The following is a 14,066-nucleotide window of genomic DNA, read 5'->3' as shown; positions in this document are numbered from 1 at the left end:
TGGACATGCCAGATATCCAAGTTGCCATTCCATTAGAGGATCTCTCTATGTAGGTATATAGAATCATTTTCCTAAGGTGGTCCAGATTTTTCCAGGAAAGCTATTTTCTGCCTAGGGTGACACTCCCTTAGTTTCTAGCATTCTGTAAGCAGAAGTGTAAGTTTCCTAGAGGGCATTACCATTTAAATACTTATTGGTAAATTTAGCTTATCTTCCTCTCCCTCATTTTTAACTCACCATCGCTCACTCATAACTCTCTGTTATTTGGATGTTTATGATATGCAGAACCTAGTCCTTAAAATTTTATTAGAAAATTACCATTCCATTTTCTGCATGAAAGAAAAAGAAAGAAACCTGAGTTTTTGCGATTTTATATACAACCTTTCAACCACTTCTCCTTTAATTTTCCAAGTACCTATGTGATACTTGGTACCTCCAAGTCTTGAGAAACAAACAAATCACTTTTCCTATGGTATAACCCACCAAAGGAGTTATAGTTGTAGCTTTCTCTCTTCTACAAGTCCAGTTACCTCTTATCTACTTCTTCTTTCAAAAATATACTTAATAACTTTACTATGAATAATTAGTTTTCCTTTTGTTTTATTTGCCTTGTTACCCTCGTTATTTATATGCTATTTTTATTTATGAGCATGGGCTGTAAAATTTTCAAGTATAACATACTTGTTCATTTTAATAAATAACTTAAGACACTTAATTTAGATTGACATATTGCTTCCCAGGAATTATACATACCACCAGCAGTGAATGTGAGCACTCATTTTTCCAGCCGCACACCCAAACTCACAAAAGAAATCTTTTGGCCAACATGAGAAGCAAATGTGATATCTTCCCCTAATTGACATTTTCAATCCTTTTAGTCTGTATGAATATGCATCTCTAGTTTGCTGGTTATTTATATTTCTCCTTTTCTCTTTTGACTTTTAATGTTTCTTGCCTATTTTCCTCAAGCTGCTTTGATAATTTTTCTTAGTGATTTATAAAATCTCTTTATATATGCAGGATATAAATCCTTTGACATACTTTTTTTTGGCATTGATAACTTACTTTTTGAGAACTGGTAGCTTGCTTTCCTTCTGCTTCATTCCTAATATATATGTTCAGCAGCTGCTCCTTATCACTAATATAACTTTTCATGTTCTTTTTCACAGGCAGATCCTTGCAGCAGCCAAAAGAGCTGACCAAGTGGGCCATTTTCTTTGGGTCGGCTCAGACAGCTGGGGATCCAAAATCAACCCACTGCACCAGCATGAAGACATTGCAGAAGGAGCCATTACCATTCAGCCCAAGCGAGCAACTGTGGAAGGTATGGGTTTTATCCGTTGTAAAATAGGCTAAGGGAGTGGTTTGTGCCATGTGGGATGACTAAATCATGTGTCCCAGTGAGGGCTCAGTGTTTTTACATAATTTCTGCAGTATCATTTCAAACATGTAGCTGTGAAATGCAAATTAGGCCATATACCTGCCCTCTTCTCTTAGTTGATATTCCTCTTTTGAAGAGATCATGTATTTTCATAATAATTAGCATATTTTTTTTCATTATGGTACCAGAGCTCTCTGCAAGAAGAGCATTATCATTAATAAGTGAAATAGTAACACGATCCAAGTGTGCTTAAGTGAACTGTGTTTTCTGAGAGAGAGTTTTCCCTTTGCAATTTATCCATTACTTCTACAGCAGGATAACTACAGAGATCCTTTCCCTCATTACCTTGTGGGGTTTCTTCCAGCCCCCACGATGGCACAGCACACCACTTCTCCCAGGCACCAACATCGCTTTGCCTTTGCTAGCCTCTTTTGTTCTTGCTCTCTTTCTCTGTCTCTTGCCTTCCTAAATTACTGCCTCCTTTCTTTTCCTTTGCCTTCCTTGCTGCTACGAAGATACTTTAAGAGGAAGAAGGAGGAGAGGGCGTTTATTGGCATGCTTCTGATCTAACAAAAGTTGCTGATTACAATTTACGTTCTCTTTTATTTTGAAAAGAAAAGTTATTTCTAAAAGAAGATACTGTAAAGAAAAGGAACTCCTCCGCTGGTATCCTACTTTGTCTTTCTTTTCTGATGGGCCAGGTCTCCAGATTCCCTAAAACATGCTTGCTTTGCACATTAAAAAAGCCTCTTTCCTCTCACTCAAAAGGGGATCAAATATTTGCATTTCTTTCCATTCTGTCTCCACTCCAATATAATTAGTTATTCTCCCCAGAAGGCTGCATGGTCTATGGAGACCTTTTTAAACATGCCAGGTTGTGGTTCTGTCACTGTTGCCTTTCTATGTTATCTGGGGGAGATAAAGATCCCATGAGTCACCCATGTGTTCCTTGGGAGTCTTTGAATTCATTTCATTCCCCAGTATGTGTCCTGAGAAGATCGCTTATCTTACAACACAGACCAATGCATTTGCAGATGGGTTGCAGAAATAAAAGACAAGGTTTTAACTATTTCCACTCCTTTTTACTTAAAATTTTGAGTACCCACTGTGTATCTTGCTCTAAGAGTAGAGAAAAATAAGATAAGGACAAAATCCTTACCTACAAAGCATGCAGAGCTGAGAGGTGTCAAAAATAGCCAACGACTATGAAACATCAGAAACTGTTTAAGTGCAGTATGAAATAGATACCCCAGGTCACAAAGGAAACACTGTGGATGTTTCTTTTGGATGGTGAGGGTGTGTTTGGAGGATACATCAGAGAGGGTAAAGTAATAACTTAAAGTTCATCAGGCAGCCGATGAGAAGACCATCTTATACTCTCAACTCAGAGGATGGGAAGAGAAGAGTGAAGGGCACATGGGGGTAACAGTAAATAATTCATTCTGCATAATAGCCCTGCATTATGATTCTGAAATTCTTACAGTTCTTTGAAAATGTTCCCATTTATAGCATGTTGGGAGAACTCTTTTCTCTCCTGGAGTTCCAGTCACTACACCATTGGCCCAACTGACTCCTGTCTGCTCTTTAGGTCTCTGCTTAGATACTAATTTTCCTTGGAAGCTATATGTGACCATTCAACCCCAGCCCAGTTTGCATTAGAAGCCCTTTCTATTGCTTCTGCAGTGTCCTACATGACCTCTACCATAGTAGCACCTCTTTACTTATGTCTGTCTGAAAACATATCTGTTATGAACCCCCTGCATGTATCCTTAGCACCTAGAACTTGGCCTACACGTGTCTGGTCCTCAAACAGATTGTTAAGTGGTTGGATGCTAGGATGGATAGAGGAGTCACAGACTACCTGAGGTCCTGGCACAAAATACGGCAGCAAAATGGGCCTGGGTTGGATTCTGAAGGGTCTTGAAATTACACTAAGGAACATGTTCTTTATTCTGAAAGTTTGAGCAGCAGCTGAAAAGTGGAATGCGATCAAAGTGGGTTAGAAAGTTCACTCAGGTGACTTTATGGAGAGGTGAAATGTTAGATTTGGGTGAGAGCCAAAGAAAGCAAGAAAAGACTGGGGTCCTTTTTCCTTAGCTGTAGATGCCACATAGACATAGATGCCCATACTCCATGGGTACTAGCTCCAGTTTGGTGATATTTAAGAAAATATACTAAGTATCTTGAAGTTTTTATAAATTCTTGAAAAAAAATTCCTGCTATACATTTATGTATTTAAGGATACACAAAGTTCTTTTTTTTTTTTTTGAATGTACAAAGTTCTTAAATCAGACACAAAACAGGCTCCCTGCATGGAGCCTGCTTCCCCCTCTGCCTGTGTCTCTGCCTCTCTCTCTCTCTCTCTCTGTGTGTCTCTCTTGTATAAATAAATAAAATCTTAAAAAAAAAAAAAAACAACTCTCCATCCCTAACCAGATAGAAATGAGGATATTTTGGTGGCTGGTGTGTGTGGCTTCTGTCTAACCATACTGTCTATGTGCTTTGCTACAAAGAACAGCCTAGATTTGTCCATGCAGTAGATGAAACATCAAGATTGTGGCTATGCATTTACAGTGACACACTCCTGAAGAAGGGAAAAAAGAAATGCATTCACTTGCACTAAGTTTTCTGAACCAAGCTATGAAATATCACAAATGAAACTAATAATTGAGCATATCCTGCATTGGCAAATAAGTTTTCCTCTGCTGTCTAATTTTTTTTTTCTTGCTGATGAATGTTCCATATTGATTTCTACTGCCGTAGAATATCCTCCAAATATTTATAATACTGCTATATCCCTGTATCTTTGTGTTTTATAATGCTGTATGTACAAATATAAACAGGAAAAAGCCAAGCAATAATCAACCTGTTTCATTTCTTTAGATTTATATTTTGAACATGTTCAGCAAAGATCTAAATTTTTGGCTGGTTTTTTCTCTATCTGCATGAATAATTAACAATAAATTGCTTTAGGCCAGATTGCTAGCAAGCACATGGCCTCTGTGAAAGTAGTGCTCATCTTCTTTTATCTTTTATCTGTATCTATTCTCCATTTGTAGAATAAAGGGCCTCCATGTTTGCTAGCCAAGTGTGTTGTTCTTCCCCCTTTCAATTTGGTGATGATAGGAACTGTGCCCGAGAAAGGTCAGCCATGGCCCCGATGGCTGCCCGACATTCACAGGATATCTGGAGAATGTCTCCACAACTTGGCAGCTCTCCTCCAGCTCCTGAGCCAAAATACTTCTGTAATTTTCAGTTTCTCTGAATTGTCTGATGAGCCAAGGGATCCCTGGCATTTTCCTCTCTTCTGTTGTCCCATTAACTAGGATTCTCTGTCATCCTCTCTAGGCCCCAACAAGTCCTTGGAGCGAAAAATGCCCACATTGCCTTCAACTCTTTGCCCTACAAAGTGCTCTGCTTCTCTGAGAATAGGCTGTCCAAGACATCCTCTAATTATAGTCAACAGGGATCGTGGACCAGCATCTTTTCATCTGCTATAATCATTAACATTAGGGAGCTAGTGTAATGAAGGGTGGATTTTCAAAGCTACCTATAATGGCTTTGACTATTGGTGATGTTTTCAAATGGGTCTGTAGAGCAGCTTGGTTCTTGAATTAAATCTGTGTTTATGTAGGAGAGGCAAAAAGTGCTCTGGACCTGGCATTAAAAAGTTGGTTATTTCATGCCTTATTAATTCAAGATTGAAATGAATTCTTTATTTTTCCTAAAACCAGAGATCAAAAGCTATGAAGAGCCGAACTAAAATATTTCTGGCTCCTATTTAGATGTGTCCTACTTTAGCCTTCCTTGAGTACCTGGAAGTTTCACACATATCATAAGGTTTTGTTAGGAGAATGGGAGAAAAACGACAAGGAAGAAAGCATTTCCTTAAACCACAGTGCAATTTCTGAGCAATGCACCTACTTTTTAGAAAGAGCTATGACCTGTGTAATAAGAGAGCAGTGCAAGTATTGTCTGTTCAGTGTCATGACAATTTCGTTATTGAAGCTTTTACAAATGTTTATAAACTCTAGTAGGGTATAGGGCACCAACCTGTTTAGTGAGAGATAGCAAGTGGCAGACTAGACTAGGTCCCTGCTTTCATGGAATTGCCTACTTAATTTAGAGGTGACAGGTGATGAAGAAAAATATAAACAAGAAAATATCATATTAGAATAATTTCCATATTTTTTCCTGTAAAGACCAGCTTGTAAATTATGGAGATTCAAAGAAAGGACACAGTATAGGCCAAAACAAAGATTGGGCGGATGTGGGTACAGACCAGTGGCTCAAGCCTTTCTAGCCTACGCTAGATTCCTGGCTCACATTCATATCAGATTCTTTCATTGCTTAAAATCCACCAGGGTTTCCCATTTCCCTATTTCTTACTGATCTGGAAACTAATTTTTTCTTCAATATAGATCAAATCATTAATCTTTTCAAAAGACTGCCTGCTTTTCCCAGACAGAGTTAGTCTACCCTGCAGAAAGAAGCTCATTGCTCCCCAAGTCCAAAATGTGCTACATATCTCCTGTACAGCAAGCCCCAAACACACCAAGCTCGCCTGTGGCATTTAGAACTAGAATCCGAACCTTAAGGGCAGTGCCTACCACCCCTGGGTTCCCTGAGATTAGCCATCTTTGCTTCTATTCCCTTAGCGTTTACTGGAGGACCTAACTCTATTACTATTTAATAGTAAATTTTTAAAAGTTAAATTTGTATTTTTATCTCTTACATCTGAAACTATCTATAACACCTGAATATGCAAACAACTGCATTTTGGTATGAATGTGGAGTTCTCTTGGGATGGGGAAGATTTAATCCAAAATGGTTTCTCTCTGAGTTTTTATTCTAAGACAGTTAGTAGAAAGGCCACAATCAAGAACTCCCACGGTTCTCATTCAGGATCGCTCCAGGAATTTCAGTGTGGTTTTACACACTTTTCCTTTTGCTTGCTTTTGAAGCACCTCTTGCCTTCTTTGTCATCTTCCCTTTCTTTTCTGGGAGAGTCTCTGGAGAAACTTTCTGGGCAGGACTGGCACCATGGCTCAATCAGGTGACTTGGTTCAATGTTCTAAATACACAAGGGAAGCCTCGGCTCTGACTCCGCAGAAAGGAGGAAGCACAGATAAGGCTGTATCTGTTCGTCTTAGACATTCCAGTGGGAACTTCCTTTTGGACCCTCCTGTTTCTACTAATAGAACAGACTGACAGAGGGTGAGCAGGTCACAGGGGTGAGAATAGATATGTGAAGAGAAATACTATCTTATTTTTCATCTTGTATTGCTTAAACTAGAGATTATTGACCTTGAGCAAGTGGTTAGATATGTAAACAGAGGAATCTGTAACTGAAGTAACTAAGGAGAGCTGAAAACAATTCACTTTATGTGTATAAAGGCCAGGTATTGAGTCATGCTGTCTCTTGTCTCATAGGATAGATGCTTTCCTAACAGACTCTATTTAACTAGCCACCCATCATTTCCTACCTATCAAATATGTAAATCAACAAGAAAATATCCACTTGTTTGCACAATATGCTATCTGATGCCCCCAACACCCTGTACACTCATAGTTAATAGTTAGATCTCTAGTATGTCCCACTGGGTTGAATTTTCGGCTGGAAGAACTAACTACTTTTGATTATAAATGTATTTACTGCAGTGATATGTGTTGCCATAATTGTTTCACGTAATTAAAATTGTATAAACCAATGAAGTGCAGAGAGAGTGAAAGAGAGAGAGATGCTGTTTCAAAGAAGATAATTTGAATTCTTTGGAAAGATTTCTTAAGCTTGTCACTGTTAGTTGTGGGATAAATTTGGTGGGGATTTTGGAGGGAAATAATAAATACTAGAAACATACTACACTTAATTACAGTGTAATTACCTTTAAGATTTTATTTCATTTTAAAGACCATGATACTGGGCAGCCCGGGTAGCTCAGCGGTTTAGCGCCGCCTTCAGCCCAGGGCGTGATCCTGGAGACCTGGGATCAAGTCCCATGTCAGGCCCGTTGCATGGAGCCTGCTTCTCCCTCTGCCTGTGTCTCTGCCTCTCTCTCTCTGTGTCTCTCATGAATAAAAAAAAAAAAAAAAGACCATGATACTGAAATTTATTATAGTTGATACTTTTTCAAGATTATGTCTGGGATGCCCAACCGTGTGATGCATATTCACAACAAATATCTTGATCCTACATCAGAAGATTGACAAGTGAGTGTGTGTATGTGCGTGTGTGTGCATATGGTTGGATGGATTTTTGAGTTAAGACATTTAATATATGTATGTATTTTCAGTGATTCATTGTCAAGATCAAGATTTTTGATTAATTGACCAATCTTGTATCCAAATTATATTTAATTCCAAAGTTTCTAGTGTACTTTAATTTGAGCTTTCCCTCTCTAGGACTAAAGTTTTTCACTTGTAGATGAAATTATATCACCCCAAAGTTTTCTTCTAAGAGGAGTATTGTGGGAGTGGTTATTTATTTTTTCTGCCTACCCCACATCCATTTTCTCTTCTCATTTCGCTCCCCTCATTCTCACTTGGGGACTCCCAAACTCTACTGTCAGCACATGTGACTCAAGTGACACTGATTGAAACCCTTGACTCTGAGATAGGGCACAGAGGTCATATTACACTGCTGGTTCCAAGTCTGGATCAGGACTTCCATCTTTATCAACTACAGATTCCTGTAATTTGTATAAGATCCTTCAAAATGGGTTTCTGTAACTTACAACTCAAATGACTTAACAAATATGATTGCATATTAGGACAGCCTTCTGCTAGGCCTTACATTAAATCTTGTGTCTGCTCTGAGTTATATCCTTTCCAAGTGCTATTTACCTCATCTGGATGTCCCTGTCTGCCTTTTCTCCCCTTCTTTATTTCCCTCCTGTGAAATCTGTACATTCTTTTCTATGAGACCATTTGTCTCATCAACCCCATGGTGTTTTCCTTCCTTTGTCACCTCAGCCTTATTCCTACTCTCATACTCTCAGATATGTAGTGGTTTTTCTGCTTGTGAAGCATCTTAGCACATTATCAGTTATTCTATGTATGTATCAGGATAATGCTAACTGGAATCTAAGTGTGGCTTCAGATATTCCTGGGAAATACAGATGAACTATTAGATCACTTTCCAAAAATATAACTGTTACGGAATTCAGGAGACCCTTGAGAGAGAATCCTTTCTAAAGGAAGAATGACAAAATGAGTCTGACCCAGTAAGAAATCTTAATTGTCAGAAGAAAGAGACATATTTCCTCTTCCTAGGCCAGAACTCGGTGAGTTCATACGCAATTTCCACAGGGGATAAGCAGGCTATACAAAAAAATAGCTCTCATTTGGATAGACGAAGCCATGCTATGGTAACAAATAAACTCTCAATGACTAGAACAACAAACAATTACTGCTCACCTATGTGAAATCTGCTCTGACTCTAAGAGACATTCCAGGGTAGTTGGCCTCAGTATATTTGTTTAGCCTTCTAGACTGTTTCTATCTTATGGCACATCCATATCAACATAATTTGTGCAGCACCACTAAACAGAAAGAGAGTGACACACTCACAAGCTATTCTTAAATGTTTTTATTTGGAAGGGATGCACATTATTTCTCCCTTAGTTTCATTGGCCAAAGCAAGTTTTCTCTTCAAGGGAAATTCTGCATGGAACTAAAAGAAAGCTGAATATTACTGAAACTAATTTGTGTCTATCTCAAGTTCCATTTGACTAAAAACTATGTCAGCTATTAGGACACTCATAACAATATGTTAGTATGTCCTAACAACAGTGCAACATGTGAAGAGAATAGCATTTTCTGCTACTTTGCCCTAGACCTCTGTATAACTTTGACATCACAAGCATTGCCTTGGCAGCAGTACAAAGCAGGGGGTCCTGGTGTCAGTGGAAAACATGGTGCTTGGCAGAGCCCTGGAAGTTCCACTGAACCCAATAGATACCCAGAGGAAATAGTAAGATACTTGGCATATTTGTTCATGAGAATGTATGTGACACTCTTGAACAGATATTGTGCATGAACCCCATAGGAAAATGTTGGTGGGACTTGTGAGGGCATAGATAATGTGACTCCATTTATTCCTACAGGCTGTGAGGCTTGGGGAAATCCTAGTTACCTCTGGGAATGCAAATCTGTCATGGATGACTGATGCTCTTGACTGTTTACCCAGCAGTCATTTTTTCACCCATCTTTTTTGGCCAGTGGAAGCCTCCTCAGGCTATGAAATTTTAAAATGCCAAATACCCACTGACCCAACTTCCCCTGCAGTTAGGGGATGAACAGGTGACCTAATACTACCATTGGGACCCATGAAAACATTTTCTGAAGGAACCACTCAGAAATATTTTTCTGTCTTGAAAAAAAAAAAAAGAAAAAAGCATGTTATACAGCAACTATCCAACTTATTATCCAATCCAGGACAAATTAGAAGGAAAAGAAGGCATAAAATGTGATTGTCCTAGGCAAAGCAAAGTATGTGATCACCCTCTCACAAGGAGAAAAACCCCTGCCTTCTTCTCTTCTTGTGTTTGTCATGTTATCTTGTGAGGACAGGATACTTAGAATGATGGCAGTCATCTTAATGAGGGGAGCACATGACAACAAAGGAAAGCACAGAAGACATATGGAGAAACCACCGTTGAGGTAGATATTCTGTTACATGTATCCTAAGGTACCCTTAATCATGCATCTGTCTTACTCACTCTGTATACCCAGCACTTGAAAAAGTCCTGTAAAATAATCAACTCTCATTAAATATTTGTTGAATGAATGGATTTTACAAATTAATTCTTTTTGCAAAGACTTTATGTTGTTAGAGCAGTTTTAGGTTTACACCAAAATCGAGAAAGAGTTGAGGGATTTCCCAGTTTCCCCTGTCCCCACACATGTGTAGCCTTCCCCATTATCAATATCACTTACCAAAGTGGTACATTTTTTCCTAGTGATGAGCCTACATTGACTCAGAATAGCTACCCGAAGTCCATCATTTACCTTAGGCTTCACCTTTGGTGTCATATATTCTTTGGGTCTGGAAAAATGTATAATGAAATAATTTATCATTATAATATCAAACAGAATATTTTCACTGCCCTTAATATACTCTGGGCTCTGTCTGTTAACCCTCCTAACACACACACAAGCAACCACAGATCTTTTATTGTCTCCATAGTTTTGCCTTTTTTAGAATGTCTTATCACTGGAATCATAGTACTAAGTACCCTTTAGTACTAAGTGCCCTTCTTTATATTACTTAGTAATATGTATTTAAGGTTCCTCCATCCCTTTCATATCTTGATAGCTCATTTCTCATTATCTGACTAATATTTCGTTCTCTGGATGTATCAGTTTATGTATCCATTTAACTACTGAAGAACTTCTTGATTGCTTCTAAGTTTTGGCAATTATGAACAAAGCTGCTATAAATATCCATGTGCAGGATTCTGTGTGGACATGTTTCCAACCACTTTGGGTAAATACCAAAAAGCACAATTGTTGGAATATATGGTAAGACTAGATTGTTTTATAAAAAACTGTTGAACTATCTCTCAAAGTGCCTATACCATTTTACATGCCCTCCACCCATGAATGAGTGTTCTATTGTTCTACATCCCTCCCAGCATTTGGTGTTGTCTGTCCAGGAGTTGGCTAGTCTAACTGTGGTGTCCCATTGTTGTTTTAATTTTCATTTCCCTGATGACATGTGATATGGAGCATATTTTCATGCACTTATTTACCCTCTGTGTATATTATTTGGTGAGGTGTCTACTTAGGTTTTTGGCCCATTTTTAAAATCAGGGTTTTTTTTGTTAATTGTTGAGTTTTAACTGTTCCTTGTAAACTCTTGGTAAGAGCCTTGTATCAGATGTATCTTTTGCAAATATTTTCTCCTCATCTGTGGCTAATCTTCTAATTCTCTTGATATTGTCTTTTGTAGAGATGAAGATTTTCATTTTAATGAAGCTTAATGAAGTCCACTTATCAGTTTTCTCTTTCATGTATTATTACCTTCATGTTTTATCTTAAAAGCCACCAACATACCCAAGTGCATCTAGATTTTCTCCCTATGTTATCTTCTAAGAGTTTTATAATTTTGTGTTTTACATTTAAGCCTATTATCCATTTTTGAGTTAATTTTTGTGAAGGGTATAAATTTGTACCTTGATGTGATTTTTTTTTTTTTGCACATAGATGTCCAATTGTTCTAGTACCATTTATTGAAGAAACTATCTTTGCTTCCTTGTGTTGCCTTTGCTCTTATGCAAAGATTAGTTGATTATATTTATGAGGGACTATTTCTGGGCTCCCTATTCTGTTCCACTGATCTTTTTGTGTATTATTTTATAGATACCAGATTATCTCAATTACTATAGGTTAGTAGGGAGTCTTGAGGTTGGGTAAAGTCAATCCTCCAACTTTGTTCTTCTCCTTCAATATTGTGTCAGCTTCTCTGTGTCTTTTGCCTCCCTGTGTCAATTTTAGAATTGGTTTGTCAGTATCCATAAAATAAATTGCTCAGATTTTTATTGAGATTGAGTTTCATTGGGATTACATATCTGTAAAGTCGTAAAGAATTGGTATCTTGCTAATATTAAATCTTCCTAACTATAAACATGGAATATATCTCCATTTTTGTAGATTTTTTATTTCATTTTTCAGAGTTTTATAGTTTTCTTCATATAGAACTTATACTTATTTAATAGATTTATACCTAACTATTTCTTTTTGGGGGGAGCTAATATAAATGTTACTGTTTTTAATTTCAAATTTCACTTTTTCCTTGAAGGAAAAATGTAAGCTAGGGAATGATCTTATAATTGTGAAATCAGTACACCTTCTGGTCATTGACAGCAAAATTGTAGAATGGGGGGAAGAAGGTAGAATTAGTATTGCAAACACCCTTCCATGTTGAAATTATAAATATATAAATATTGATAGCCTAATTTTAATTTTGATTGGAAAAGCAGAATGTGAACCCATACTAATAAATACTTTTTCAGGTCAACCAAATATGACACTGATGATATTTGGGGGTTTCATTGAATTAGTACCTACTACACGTTAGAGAGTATTTCCTTAAAATAAATCATGACTGGTACATAATCTTTGCCTGGCTGAGAACTTACTATTATGTATTCTCAGGGCTACAGACAATTTATCCAACTATATAACTACCAGGTTTCCTCCCTAAGTTATCATATGTAGGAACTTTCACTTTATAAATGTACCTCTTTTTTTTTTTCATATCCACTCCAAAATTGTTATCTCTGTCATCACATAATCACTAATGTTTCTTTATCACAAAACTATAGTTGTATGTGGAAAAGACCATTAATTGTCAGTTAATAAATCATGGCTCTCTATTATCCTCCAGGTACAGATTAGTTAGGTGCTGGTAACCAGAAAAAAATGACCCTTGCCCTCATGGATTGTGCACTAGCAGAGGGAAACAGATAATATTAAATAAAAAAAATACCTTTCATGGTAAATTAGTTTGTTAGGGCTCTGATAGCAAAGTGCTACCAAACAGGTGGCTTAAGCAACAATAATTTATTATCTCACAGTTCTGGAGGCTGGAAGTCCAAGATCCAGGTGTTGGCAGGTTGTTTCTTTTCAGAGGTATGAAATAAAATCTGTTTCATGCCCCCTTGTGTAGTTTCTGATAATTTGCTGAGAATGTTTGGCATTTCTTGGCTTGCCTTCATTTTTCACATAATGTTCTCCATGTCTCTCTCTATCCCATTTTTTTTCTTTGTGTAAGGATATGTGTCATATTGGATTATGGCTCACCCTAAGTACCTCATCTTGACTAATTATATCTGCAATGGCCCTATTTTCAAATACATTCGCATTTGAGATGCTGATTAGGACCTCAAGAGAACCCAAATAGGATGTATTACCCAGTCTTTATGGATTGACTCTATCCTGATGCACTCCTTCATGGCTTGACCAGGCCATGTACCGTTCTGCCTTAGCCTTTACTTCCTGCCCACATTGATCTTAGAAATTAGCCAAGGATGAGAGATTAAGGTCTCAGGTCTTTCCTGAACACCCATCCTGTCCTGGGTTTTTATGTGGTTTTCTAAATTCCCCAGTGTAGATATTTGTGAAGGTCCTAATTTCCCAAAGGGACTATATTTTCAGATTTTTCTCCCAGGATTTAGGCTGCCTATTACGTTTTTCAATCGTACTCTTTTGCTCCAGATGGGTATGGGTTTTCCATTGACCTTATATTGTTTATAAACAACATTTACCTCTTTTCCACCCTGCATAATTTCCAAGTTAGGCAAAACAGAGATGAGTATGTTTTAATCCTTCCAGAAAAGTTAAAATAAAGAAACACAATACTTTTCTAATAAGATCTGCACTGCTTTCTCCCCAGAACCAAGTTTGAGAGTATCACTCTAGGAATGCAGGCTGTGGTCTTCAGGTTTTCTTTTCTTTTTTTTTTTTTAAGATTTTATTTATTTATTCATAGAGATGCAGAGAGAGAAAGAGAGGCAGAGACACAGGCAGAGGGAGAGGTCTTCAGGTTTTCAAGACTGCCTTTGAGACAGGGAGTGGGTGGGATGAAAGCAAATAAAAAAGTCACAAAGCTTTTCTTACATTTTCAAGTTACTTTTTTCTTAATTTAGCATTAACTTCGTAGCTGTAAACCTTTTAGCATCTT

At 37.6% G+C, this 14,066-nt stretch overlaps 1 protein-coding gene across 9 annotated transcripts in view; it reads left to right on the top strand.

Moving 5' to 3' along the window:
- Positions 1 to 14,066, top strand: part of GRM7 (glutamate metabotropic receptor 7) — an 823,590-nt gene that overhangs the window by 415,628 nt on the left and 393,896 nt on the right. For all 9 annotated transcript variants that reach the window (XR_011994328.1, XR_011994329.1, XM_072720358.1 and 6 more), the window contains exon 4: positions 1,170 to 1,324. Coding sequence is in view for 7 of the 9 variants with exons in the window: in XM_072720358.1 (XP_072576459.1) it covers positions 1,170 to 1,324 (155 nt within the window). In the remaining 2 variants the exon portion in view is untranslated. The remainder of the gene's footprint in view (positions 1 to 1,169; positions 1,325 to 14,066) is intronic.

This window comes from Vulpes vulpes, chromosome 9, assembly GCF_048418805.1.
Source record: "Vulpes vulpes isolate BD-2025 chromosome 9, VulVul3, whole genome shotgun sequence".
In the NCBI taxonomy this organism is placed as follows: Eukaryota; Metazoa; Chordata; class Mammalia; order Carnivora; family Canidae; genus Vulpes; species Vulpes vulpes.
This window is presented reverse-complemented; position numbering and strand designations above follow the sequence as displayed.